General features: G+C 49.5%; 2 protein-coding genes across 3 annotated transcripts in view; one reads left to right on the top strand and one right to left on the bottom strand.

Annotated features, from left to right (window-relative positions):
• The window catches only part of Slc25a25 (solute carrier family 25 member 25), a 33,598-nt gene extending 27,687 nt beyond the window's left edge, over positions 1-5,911 (bottom strand). The window contains exon 1 of one of the 2 annotated variants that reach the window (XM_048432100.3): positions 5,567-5,911. In XM_048432100.3, coding sequence (XP_048288057.2) covers positions 5,567-5,824 — 258 coding nt within the window. In that variant the 5' untranslated portion in view covers positions 5,825-5,911. The remainder of the gene's footprint in view (positions 1-5,566) is intronic. The other variant, XM_085681363.2, reaches the window with a different exon arrangement.
• A 783-nt stretch (positions 5,912-6,694) lies between these two features.
• Naif1 (nuclear apoptosis inducing factor 1) lies at positions 6,695-11,507 on the top strand. Its single transcript, XM_087899737.1, has 2 exons — positions 6,695-7,444; positions 9,395-11,507. The coding sequence occupies exons 1-2, from the start codon at positions 6,934-6,936 to the stop codon at positions 9,865-9,867; spliced, it is 984 nt and encodes a 327-aa protein (XP_087755863.1). The 5' UTR covers positions 6,695-6,933; the 3' UTR covers positions 9,868-11,507.
• The last annotated feature ends 580 nt before the right edge of the window (positions 11,508-12,087 follow it).

The following is a 12,087-nucleotide window of genomic DNA, read 5'->3' as shown; positions in this document are numbered from 1 at the left end:
CAGAGGACCCGGGTTCAATTCCCAGCACCCATACGGCAGTTCATTAACTATCTGTAACTCCAGTTCCAAGGGCTCTGATACCTTCACACCAGTGCATATAAAATAAAGTTATATATGTGAAAAAAAAAGGAAAAGACAAGAAAACACAATTCTCAAGAAAACCCAATTCTAATAGGAAATGGGAAAATTCTATGCATTTGGTAGACCAATAGTTTTGTCCACTGATTTTACCCACAGTTTTATTTAGCTGGATTACAAATGAATTCCAGCAGAGGATCTGTTTGCTTCACTCCCATGTAGTTCCTAAGAGAGTTCAGCAATTAGTGACTCTGAACAAAGGGATGCATCTGTGAAGCTTCACTCCAGACAGACTAGGAAGTATTCCTTCTCATTATTTTGGTCCATCTTTCCAAGTATCAGCTTTGGAGTATTATTTTGGAGGCAAGGACTCACTATGTACCTCAGGCTAGCCTTGAACTCCCAACCCCCTTCCATTAGCCTCCCCAGTGCCACTATGCCCAGTTTCAAATATGTATACACTTTCAAATTGGCCCCATGATCATGAATTTGAGCCAATAACTAAGTTGGCAACAATACAGCACAATGAATTTAATAAATACACATACACTCAGTCTAAGGTTTTCCTAATGGGCCATTACATTATTGCCAATGATGTCTGTCCCCTTCCCAAGGGAAAGGCTCTTCCATAGCTGGGCATAAAGTGCACACCTGTAATCCAAACCCTCTAAGGCTGAGTCAGGAGAACAGAAGCAAGTTCCAAGCCAGTGAGGGCTATAAGAGACCCTGTCTTCACCCAAAGTGGGTAGGAGGAGACTGAGAATGTATCTCGATTGGTAGAGTGCTTGCCTAGTGATGTGGGATTCCCCTCTGTATGCTGTGATTACCACTAATGAATAAAGAAAACTGGCTTGGCCTGATAGGGTAGAATAGAGGTAGGTGGGGACCTAAACTGAATGCTGGAAGAAGGGTGGAGATACCATGTAGCCCTGCCAGAGACAGATGCCCAGAACTTTAGCCGGTAAGTCACAGCCACAGGGCCATACACAGATTAATAGAAATGGGTTAAATTAATATGTAAGAGTTAGCCAATAAGAAGCTGGAGCTAATGGGCCAAAGAGTGACTTAATTAATACAGTTTTTGTGTGATTATTTCGGGGCTAAGCGGCTCCTCCTACAGCTAACATGCACAAAGTCCTGGACCAGGCACGATGTCACATACCTGCAATCCCAGCACTCAGGGATCAGAAATTCTAAAGTTAGTCTCAGTAACACAGCAAGTTCAAGCCTAGCTTGGGCCAAGTGAGATCCTGTATCAAAAAATAAGTTCTTTCTTCTTTAGGCACGACTATCTTATCTAAATCTATCTAGCTGTGGCCAATATGAAGAAGGTAGGAAGTTTAGAGACTCTGTCTAGTTAAACGATACCAGCTCAACAGTAACAATCTTTCATTTGATAATTTCCAGTCAACAGAGATTACGCCCTGTGTCCACGACTCAGGTCAGGGAAAGAAACAGGGAAAGCTGGGCTCTTGCTCTCCGATGGGATGCTTGGGATAACCTTGAAAGCTGCATTGTGGAAGCACCACGGTTGTTTCTGAGTGGGTGCCTGGGCTAGGGATGGGGCTAGGTGGCACATCGCTTGTTCAGTTGCACAGGACCCGTGTCTGCCCTCCCGGCACTGGGGAGGCCTCATCTTTCCCAAGTTCTCCCCAAAGGCCAGGTCTGGATCTCACTTCATTAAAGATGAGAGGAGTGCATATTGCAATATTTGGCAAGCTGGCGTTAAACTCTTGGACTCAAGCGATCTTCCTGCTCAGCCACTCTCCTAACCTGAAGCCATGCTACCACTAAAAGCATTATCATTTTGGATTGGCTCTTTCTTCCCTTGTAAAATGATGTAAAATCATGTTACTGTCATGTTTGTTTTTGTAGGGCTCACTGTGCACACAAGTCTCTAGAACAGCAAACAACACACAACACGGCATCTAGAATGCTCAGGATGAAACTCTTGCCCCTAGGAGAGCCCACAAGTCTTATCTAGAGAAAAGCACAGCTGTTTACAGGTAAAACAAACTGCTTTCTTCCTTTACTTGGCTGCCAAGTCCTAACCTATGTTTTAAACTTGTTTTAAGACATAAATTTTGTTTGGTCACATGAAAATGCCCAAAATAGCCAATGCTATAAGTAGCCCAGTCTGAGTGTCATCTCCCTAAGTCACTGCCGGTGATGTCATCTTTTAGTTCTTTCTTTAATAAACCCTTCCCTTCCTTTTGTCCCAAGACAGGCTTCTTCCTCACATGCCTCGTATAAAGAAAATTTCCCTGGCTGGCTGCCATGAATTTCTCTGCCCATTTCCATTTTAAGTAATTTTTCTGTTTCAGTCTCTTCTGGAACAAAGGCAGAAGGCAAAACTTACTGGTTTATTTTTAAAAGAAAACTTCACGTCAAGCTGCTATTAGCTAGCAAGAGGCTTTGTGGAGTCACATGACCCCTGTTCGCTGTATCTGCTGATAAGAGCTCATAGCTGATTCCTATGAAAACCTCCACCTCAGACCAGTTTCCCATGGGCCACAGGAAGCAGCTTCCATGTTTATCGAGGCTTACCCCACAGCAGGCACCCATTTCTACCCAGGGGGCCCCCAAGTTCTTTGGCTCTTACCAGTTCTGTAAAAACAGCAGCGCTGCCTTTTCCTTTAGGCAGCAAATAGTAATGAATTCAACAGGAAGTGGTGGGGGGTGTGCAAGAGGTGCGGAGTCTTGCTACGGCCTAGTTATTTACAGAAAGGAACATTTTTCTTTCTAATGCTTAAATGTTTTCCCTAAAGCAATAAACTAATAAAGTGAATCATTTCTAATCTTTCTCAAAGCAGTATAACAATTTAAGTTGTTCAAAGCTGGAAGAGAGGGAGGGAGACGAGTAAAAACAAAGGATTAATGAAGCACATATGAAGAGACCCAATGACACACATTATTGGTATATTAACTTAAATTTTTTTTTAAAGCTAGAAGAGCTCCGAGTCAACAGTAACAATAAAACTTTTAGGGTATTTCCCACTCTTGGGAGTTTTTTGACTTTTTAATAAATTGATGTTCAATCCTCTAAAAAAAAAAAATTCATGTCACAGAACTTAGGTCAGTCAAAGAGTCAGATATTGTGGAGTCAGAGTAACCACAGGAGCTAAGCTCCTTTAGGCTAACCAAAGGTTTTCTTTTACCTGGGTGGTGGCTCATAACTATAATCCAGCATGGAAGGGTGGGGCAGGGCAGATACACAGGGACACTGAGGTAGGAAGATGGCTGTGCATTTGAGACCAGCCTGGACTACCTAGTGAGTTCTGAGCTTGAGCTACCAGAGCAAGAAAATGTCTCAAACAAACAGGCTTTCTCAGCACTGAAGAATGGCCACTTTCTCCTTATTTGTCTTTGCTCAAAAATCACTGCCAAAAAAATGGATTAGGATCAATATCAGATAGGCTATGAATGCCAGAACATGGTAACCCCTGCAGAGTCACAAAGTTTGGTATAAACATGGAACACACTCACTCCCACAGACAGCTGTTTCCAGTGTGCCTGGTACCACACACACCTGTATAGGTTCCTAAGAGCAAGGTTCACTTGGACCCCCAAGCTGCACTGCCCCCCCCCCTCGGCCCCGGGCACAGATCCTCTGAGTTCAGCTATCCTATCTTCAAAAAGTAACCTTTAATCCAGGCACTTGGGAGGCAGAGGCAGTCAGATCCCTGTGAGTTCAAGGCCAGCCTGGTTGACAGAGTAAGTTCCAAGACAGTCAGAACCACTACGTCAAAACAAACACTAGTAACACCCTGCGTCAAAACAAACAAACAAACAAACAAAACAGAAATAAAAATGATTTATTCACTAGATGAATTAGATGGAAATATCCAGCTCATAACACTATTCTGTATAAAGCTAACTTTTTTTTACAGTTGGTTTTATTTTTTACAAGATTTATTTATGCACATGAGTGCTCTATTTGCATGTGTGCCTGCAGGGCAGAAGAGGGCATCAGATCCAGTTACAGATGGTTGTGAGCCACCATGTGGGTGCTGAGAATTGAATTCAGGAGCTCTGGAAGAGCAGCAAATGCTTTTAACTACCAAGCCATTTCTCCAGCCCCTAAAACTAAGCTCTTATGGCTACATAGAGAAACCTTATCTTTAAATCTCTTGGGCTTAACCCAAGGATTCTACATTACACAGTGCTGTACTTGGGCTTCCTACGCTGATCCTAAGTAGGCTAAATATCTTAGCTATTGATCTAAGATTATCTTGGACATGACACCTGATGTGTGCCCACCCAAGCAACCAACCTGTCATGATTCACTACCATCTTACCAGGTTTTCCTCACACTTGGCTATGAGATTCTTAATTACTGTACATACAAATGAACCAAACACAAACTTTGGAAAGAAACAAGTTATTAGGCAAACTGCTCAGTAGAACCAAGCACATTGTATGCCAGACTAGGCCAAAATAATATAAAGGGCAGCCGCAGCTAAAGTCAAACTGAGAACCCAACGGCGAAACCGAAAGGGAAGAAAAAGCCACTGCTCAGGGCTTCTCGCGCAGGAACAGCAGCACTTCTATTTCTTGTGGTCCCAGAGGTGGCCATTACTCCGCCTCTGCCTTCTGGATTTGGCCCACCCCACTCCAGCCAACTATATCCTTAGATGTACCCCACTTTCAATTTTTGAAAAATGTTCCAGCCCGACAGTGATGGCGCAGGCCTTTTATCCCAGCATTTGGGAGGCAGAGACAGGCAGATCTCTGTCAGTTGGAGGTCAGCCTGGCTTACAGATCAAGTTCCAGGACAGCCAGGGCTACACAAAGAAACCCTGTCTTAAACAAAACAAAAACAAAAAAGAATCTTCCTTCCGATTCTTTAATGTACCCACACTCCGACTCCATAAATGGTTCATGACCCCAGTGTTCTGGAACAGCCGTGGGGGCTGGGTCTAAGCCAGAAGAACTGTTCAGTCGGCACCACCCACATCCACATAGATCTGCCTAGAACCCAGTTCCCATTTTTTTTCTTCCCCACAACACCCACATGTTTCTGCGAGCAATCAAACCAGGAGCCCCGGTGGCATGGAAACAAGAGGGATTAAAAGAGGGTGGGGTGACGATGAGAATGGATGCAGAAGAACCTGGGTGTGGGGCAAGGTTGGCACCATTTGGCCCGGAAGGCATTCTTGAGATTTGTCCTTCTGCCCGAAGGAAAGTAGAAGCAAGGGGCTTTCTGCCCATCAAAGAGACCCAAGGGTGCCACGACAAGCTTTTCTCACGTCCCGGGCACCCACTTGAGGGGTCCCACACTCAACACAGTGTGAGTGTCCTTTCCATCTGTCAGTCAAGGGACACTACCCCCAACTCCAGGGGTCCCGCTTGGCTCCAGCAGCGTCCACTCAAGCCTGCCAAGCTCCAGAGGGTTGCCAAACGCCCCGTAGCCCGTCCCCGCGGCGGGGATCGCTCCCAGGACCTCCCGAATCCTCCCTGCCCGCGTGGACGGCTCACGCAAGCTTACCCGGAGCTCGCCCTCCGTGCGGTGCAGCCCCAGGCGCCGCAGCCCCACAGCCAGGTCGTTGACACAGAGGCCGCCGTCGCGGTTGACGTCGAGTGTTTGGAAGAGACTCCACAGGCGCAGCCGGTGGTCCGGGCCGCCACAGACGGCGCCGCCGCACGGGTCCCCTACGGAAGCCGGCGACGAGGCGGACGACGAGGCGGCGGCGGCGGCGTCCGGCGGCGGGGAGGCCACGCAGCGGCACAACACACTGCTCACCATCGGGCGCGAGGCGGGGGCGCCGGACGCGGGGCGGAGGGCGACAGGCAGGCTACCGGAGCGCGGAGAAGCACGCCGACTTTACCCAGACGGCGAGCGCGGGCTCCGAGAAGCCGGCAGGCTGGAGGGAGGGGCCGCTTCCGGGAGCCCCGCCCAGCGGCCCGCGGAGGCGCGGACCCTGGTACACTGTCGCCCAATCACAGGCCGGGATGGCGGCTCCGGGATCAATGAGGAGGCGGGGCCACCACGCTGGCTCTGAGTCGATTCAAACTGAGAGAGGCGGGGATTGGCTGACTCTGGGAAGTAGGCAAGCAGAAGGCCCTGAGTACAGTTCCCATTCAGAAGCGCTACTTAGACTGCGGAGGCTGGGGGAGCGGTTGTGTACGGAGAGGAAATTGTAGCTATCCGTGGAAATAAGATTTGTATGAGGGCAACTGTGGACTGAAGTTAGAAGACACTCTTAGCAACACTGAATAAAATGAAAATGTAATGCACCGACGGCTCAAGACCGAAAACACGAACCAAAATCAAAAGATTCGTTTCTAGTACTCTCCTAAACTACCAATAAAATAGCTGAATTTAACAATGTAATAGTCGCAATACCAACAATTGAACGACAGACTGATTTCCCAATGGATGTGAATAAAGGCCGTGTGGGCGGACGCTGAAGCAACAGACAAGCCTTTAGACCAATGAACAAGTCAGTTCTGGCAAATAGGTGTTTCCTTGAGAAGAATGGCAGGCCTGGAGAGCCAGTGTTCGGCGAGGTATTTGAGGCACGCCAGCCTGGGGGCGGGGCTTCTCAGGGATGTGTTGAGGGGCGGGAAGAAGGGAAGTGGGCGGATCTCCGCACACCCCAGCGGAAGAGGCAGATTCAGGAAGCCATTACGCAGCTGGCTGGCGGCGGTCGGGCCGGTCAGGGCTGGGCCCTACGCACTTTGCGTAGTGAGGGGGATTACTTAAGGCCTGGTGCTTGGCCTCAAGCAAGCCCTGCCTGTCCCCCTTTTTGGGGGTGGGGGGTGGGAGAGAGGCGAGGCTGGAAAAGAAGAGAAGGGAAATTGGGGTTGTTAAGGACATTATAATTTCTTTAAGAAGTGAGGCTAGGAGAGGCCATGGCTGTTCCAGCCAAGAAGAGGAAGATGAACTTTTCAGAGCGGGAGGTGGAGATCATCGTGGAAGAACTAGAGCTGAAGAAGCACCTGCTGGTGAACCACTTCAATGCTGGGGTCCCTCTGGCTGCCAAGAGTGCAGCCTGGCATGGCATCCTGAGAAGAGTCAACGCTGTGGCCACCTGCCGTAGGGAGCTGCCCGAAGTCAAGAAGAAGTGGTCCGACCTCAAGACCGAAGTCCGCCGCAAAGTGGCCCAAGTCCGAGCTGCTGTAGAAGGTGGCGAGGCCCCAGGGCCCACAGAAGAGGATGGAGCTGGTGGACCTGGGACAGGCGGTGGCAGTGGTGGCAGTGGCACAGCCATAGCTCCAGTACTGCTGACCCCTATGCAACAGCGCATCTGCAACTTGCTGGGTGAGGCCACCATCATCAGCCTGCCCAGTACCACAGAGATCCATCCCGTGGCCCTCGGACCCACGGCCACGGCAGCTGCAGCCACGGTCACCCTGACACAGAGTGAGTGACCTCTCCTGCTCAGTTCTGCCACATAAATGGGAAGGGCCAGCAAGTGCTGGGGCAGCCTGGGGCAAATTGGCTGCCAAGGGTCAAAAGTCAGATGGTGATCTTGAAAGACCATAAGGCCTTCCAAGAACTCCCCAGACAGAAATGATCTTGTTCTTTTGGAGACTTCCTCAGCATGTGGATGTCCATGACTCCCACTTGCTGACCTGTAGAGTCTTGAAGACAAGAGACTGCATCTGTAGCCCCATGGGACTTAGGATCTGCTGTATTCCTAGGCAGCCAGGATATACTTGGTGAGTGACTAGCTAGGAATTCTATGTCCAAGTGAGATGTCCATTCTGCCCAACGGTAGTCTGTGTTTTCAATACACACATTCTCAGGACCGTCATGATTTCTATCTTTTCATCCATTCATCAAGACATGTATGCTAGGCACCAAAAATACCAAAAGTATTTAACATTTCCTGGAGATGAGGGAGATAGCTCAGTGGTAGAATACTTGCTTAGCACTGCAAAAATTAAATATATGGGCCAATTGTATTCTACTACAGCAGATGACGTATGTATGAACAGCTTAACTATGAGAGGAGAAAACCCAAGGACTCCCAAGAGTTCCTGGTGTGAAGGGAACATATGGTTGATGGCATTCAAAGGTAGGGAAGATAGGAGATGGAGGTACACAGTTGTAACCCTAGCAGCCAGTCAGCCTGTTTGGAGAGGCCCAGGCCCGTGAAGGACCCTTTCTCAAAAAAGAAAAGATGTGGGCAGCACTGGAGGGATGGTACCTGAGGCTGTCTTCTGAACCCCTCCGTATGAACACAGACATGTGTGCACACACATGTGTACCTACATATATATGAACATATAGAACATAGAAACAAGATTGACATCTCCCACATGCACGAAGGCCCAAGCACCTAATGTCCCTTTGGAGGGTCTTGTCATTGATAACAGAGCTAACTTTGGTTAGGTTTTGTGTTTGAGATAAGGATGTGTGCCCACAGCTGTGAACTCTGCTCGGCCATGATAGGCTTTGAACTGTAGCCTCCAGGCTCTCAATGGTGTGTGGGTGTGTGCTCTCCTCTGCATAGTTCTCCAGTCCAGTCCATATGAAGTGGGAAGAGGAGGAAAAGCGCTGGTCCAAGTCAGATACCGTTCTGGAACAGCATCTTCAAGGATGTTTAGGAGTTTTTTGGTTTTTCGGTTTTGGTTTTTATGGTTGGTGTTGTTTTGTTTTTTGAGTCAGGGTTTCTCTGTGTAGTCCTGGCTGTCCAGTAACTTGCTCTGCAGACCAGGCTGATCTCAGACTAAGAGACTCACCCTGCCTCTGCCTTCTGAGTACTGGGATTAAAGGTGTGCACCACCGCCACCAGGCTGGATGCTTAGGTATCTTCAGGACCAAGGTGACTAAAGAGAAGGAAGGCATTTTCTGAACATGTGAGCTGCTGTGGCCCTTCCTTCTTTAACTGGTCACACAGAAGGGGTGGACTTAGTTCAGAGTGGCCCAGAAAAGTGGTTCTGTTTCATCATCTCTGAAACTAAAGACGACAGTGTCCACCTCTTGTCCCTTGGAGGATTCCATGAGCTAATGAGTGCTGAGTAGTAGATAAGTCTCCTAAGATTTTGCTGGCATTATTGTCAGATCTGGGGGCTTCCCTCTGGCTACCAATAGAGTGCAATCCTGAAATCTGGTTGTAGGAGTATTTCGAGGGTAGAGCACATGCTTCCATAAACAAGGTCCTGGGTTCCATCCCAGCCTCGAGAAACAAAGAGGACTGCACCTCTCAGATACTGTGTTTTTATGTCAGTACAGCCAGGGGAGGCCGGAATTCCCCTTTGCGTCCCTGCCACACAGGGTTCAGTGTCCTCCTACCCGTGTTGCAGAGTCGGCACCCTTCCTTCCAAAGGATGACCTGCTTCTGCTGTTGTTCTTTCCTCTCGGCAGTCCCCACTGAGGCCACCTTCCACGCCCTGGAGGAGGGAGTGGTGGAGTACTGCACAGCCGAGCCTCCTCAGCCCCTGCCGACCGAGGCCCCGGTGGAGATGATAACTCAGCATGCAGACGCATCTGTCAAGCCGCAGGCACTTAAGAGCCGCATCGCCCTCAATTCGGCCAAGCTCATCCAGGAGCAGCGGGTCACCAACCTCCACATAAAGGAGATCGCCCAGCACCTGGAGCAGCAGAATGACCTGCTGCAGATGATCCGGCGTTCCCAGGAGGTGCAGGCCTGCGCCCAGGAGCGGCAGGCCCAGGCCATGGAGGGCACCCAGGCGGCCCTGAGTGTCCTCATCCAGGTTCTCCGGCCCATGATTAAAGATTTCCGACGCTACCTGCAGAGTAACACACCCACCCCAGCCCCGGCCCCTGACCCTGGACAGGTGGCCCAGAATGGGCAGCCGGACAGCATCCTCCAGTGAGGGCAGAGGTTAAGCCAGCACTCTGCCGTGATTGTAAGTGGTTTCTGTGAGTGGCTTCGAGTGGACCATGTGGCTAGCTCCCTCTTGGATAGATATTTGGGGCTTATTAGTCTGAGAAATGAAGGGAACTGGGAAAAGGAAATTGCTGGGCTCCCGGGACCCAGTGGAGCTGCCTTGTTGAAATCTGGGAGGTTTAGCTGGGATTGTGTGTGCTGGCGATGTGCCGTGTGTTGTCATGGTCTAAGGCTCGAGACTTCGCCCAGACTCCATCCAGGACAACTTTAAAGACAGACTGGTTCTCACTGGGGCCTGTCACAGCACAGGATCTTCAATGGGCTGCCCCACCTCAGGTACGCCACCTTTTCTAGTGCCATCCTGCCAGTGGCGCTGGCAGAAATGCAATAACACCCACAGAAGAATGTCTCCCAGCGCCACTGGGAAACCCCGGCCCTTTCTTCCTCCCACCGTGCCTCCATTCTCAGGGGACGCTCCTTACTGCTGTGGGCCGCCACCATCCTGGCACAGCCCAGCTCTTGGAAATGCCCCGAGACGCATGCAGCCAGCCTGGTTCAGGAATGCTGTATGTGGTGGGGAAGGGTTGGCCACTCTCTTGTCTTCCATGACACCTCTGGGTAGCTGTTATATAGTTTGCCCCACCCCGGGCTTTGGCCCAGGTGGGCTTCAGGTGCTGTCAGTTAGAAGGCAAACCCTGTGGACTCCTGTTTCCTGATGCAGTGCACTTGAGGTGAACCGCTAGTTTTGACTTTATTTTAGTATTAATTTTTTAGAGAGCTCACTTCTAGCCAGTCGTATTTATTCTATAGCTGAACCCCTTCTGGGAGGGCTCCAGCCTCTGTGGCCACCCTGTTTCCTCTCTGCTGGACCGCACATCTGAAAGACAGTGCACATTAGAGCCCTGCTCAGCAGTCCTCCCCGCCCCTGCTCTGTTACTCAGTGCCTGGTGCATTGTCGATGCCCCCGACTGGCTGACTGAATCCAAAGCAAGGACTATCCTTGACTGTAAGAGGTGGGAGGGGAGGGGAGGCAAAAAGTGGGGTGCTTTTAATTCTGTGCTCAAGCAGGACATAGTCTCAGAGGGCTGAAGGACTTGTCTGTCTTTCCATCTTCTATCTGAAGCATTTACAAAAACCTCAGCCAAGCAGGTTTGCTGTTGAGTGCTGAGCCCTCATTCTCCCCACATCACCATCCCATTGCCATTTTGCTGCCATAACTGGGCCGCTCATGACCAGTGGCTACAGCAGAGACTCCTGTACAGAGTCTTAGCCACGCCGCCCTTCCAGGCGTGCACACACATGCTTGTGGTCCCAGGAAGAGATCCCCTGGGGACAGGAGGTGGCTACACGCTGTCCCCTTCTCCAAGGAGGCGTGTGTAATGCCAGCTACAGAGAGGGGAAGGAGGCGGGACCCCTCACCCTGTGGAGCCTGTTGGGCCCAGCAGAGTTGCTGCAGGGACTTCCTAAAGATTTGTGACCCAGTTTGGCTCTTCTTTGGGGTTGGAAATCTGAGCCAATCTTGTATCTGTCCCATTTGTGTGTAAAGAGGAAGCCTAGATTACGTAAGCTAACTTGCTCTTTCCAGGTCATGACATTAAATTAAAGAAATATCACTTTTTTTATACACTTCTCTGTGTCTTTATTAATCACACATGGAAATAAACTATGGCCTCCCGCCTAAGTCTGGCCCACCACCTACTTTTTGTTCGTTTTGTTTTGTTTTTGTGTTTTTGAGACAGGTCTCACTGTGTCTCCCTGGCTGGCCTTCTGATAGCTAAAATTATGTTTTAAGTTTAAATTACTGTGCTTAAGAGGCCTATAAAACAAAAATGTCTCTAACCTGTAAGCCCCACTTGCCCAAGGATGTAACTTCCTGGAATGCCAGGGGCTGTTGTTCATGGAAGATAACAAGCCACACTTTTTTTTTTTTTTGCTTCTGTAAACAAGCTTGGTTTCTCCTACTGCCCAGGATGTGTTTAATCACACATAGATGAGAGGTACGTAGGCAGGAAGTATGTATGTAGTCAGAATGTATGCTTGCCCCTGATTGGACGAAGGTGGGAAGTACTTAGCCTTGTGGGTTGTGCCTTTCTAAGCCCCTGTCTAATGTTCAGTGTCATACTCTGGGAATCCCGGGTATGGACCTGGCCGCTGTCCATCGTCCTGGCCAGTATTCAATAAAGCTCACTTCGAATTTGACTCAAAA

This window comes from Myodes glareolus, chromosome 21, assembly GCF_982192425.1.
Source record: "Myodes glareolus chromosome 21, mMyoGla1.1, whole genome shotgun sequence".
Lineage (NCBI taxonomy): Eukaryota > Metazoa > Chordata > Mammalia > Rodentia > Cricetidae > Myodes > Myodes glareolus.
The sequence above is the reverse complement of the archived record's forward strand: the minus strand, read 5'-3'. Positions and strand labels throughout refer to the sequence as shown.

Coding starts and splice junctions, on each gene's coding strand:
- Naif1 (XM_087899737.1), top strand. CDS start 6,934: ATGGCTGTTCCAGCCAAGAAGAGGAAGATGAACTTTTCAGAGCGGGAG. Junction 7,445..9,394: donor CACGGTCACCCTGACACAGA/GTGAGTGACCTC, acceptor TCCTCTCGGCAG/TCCCCACTGAGGCCACCTTC.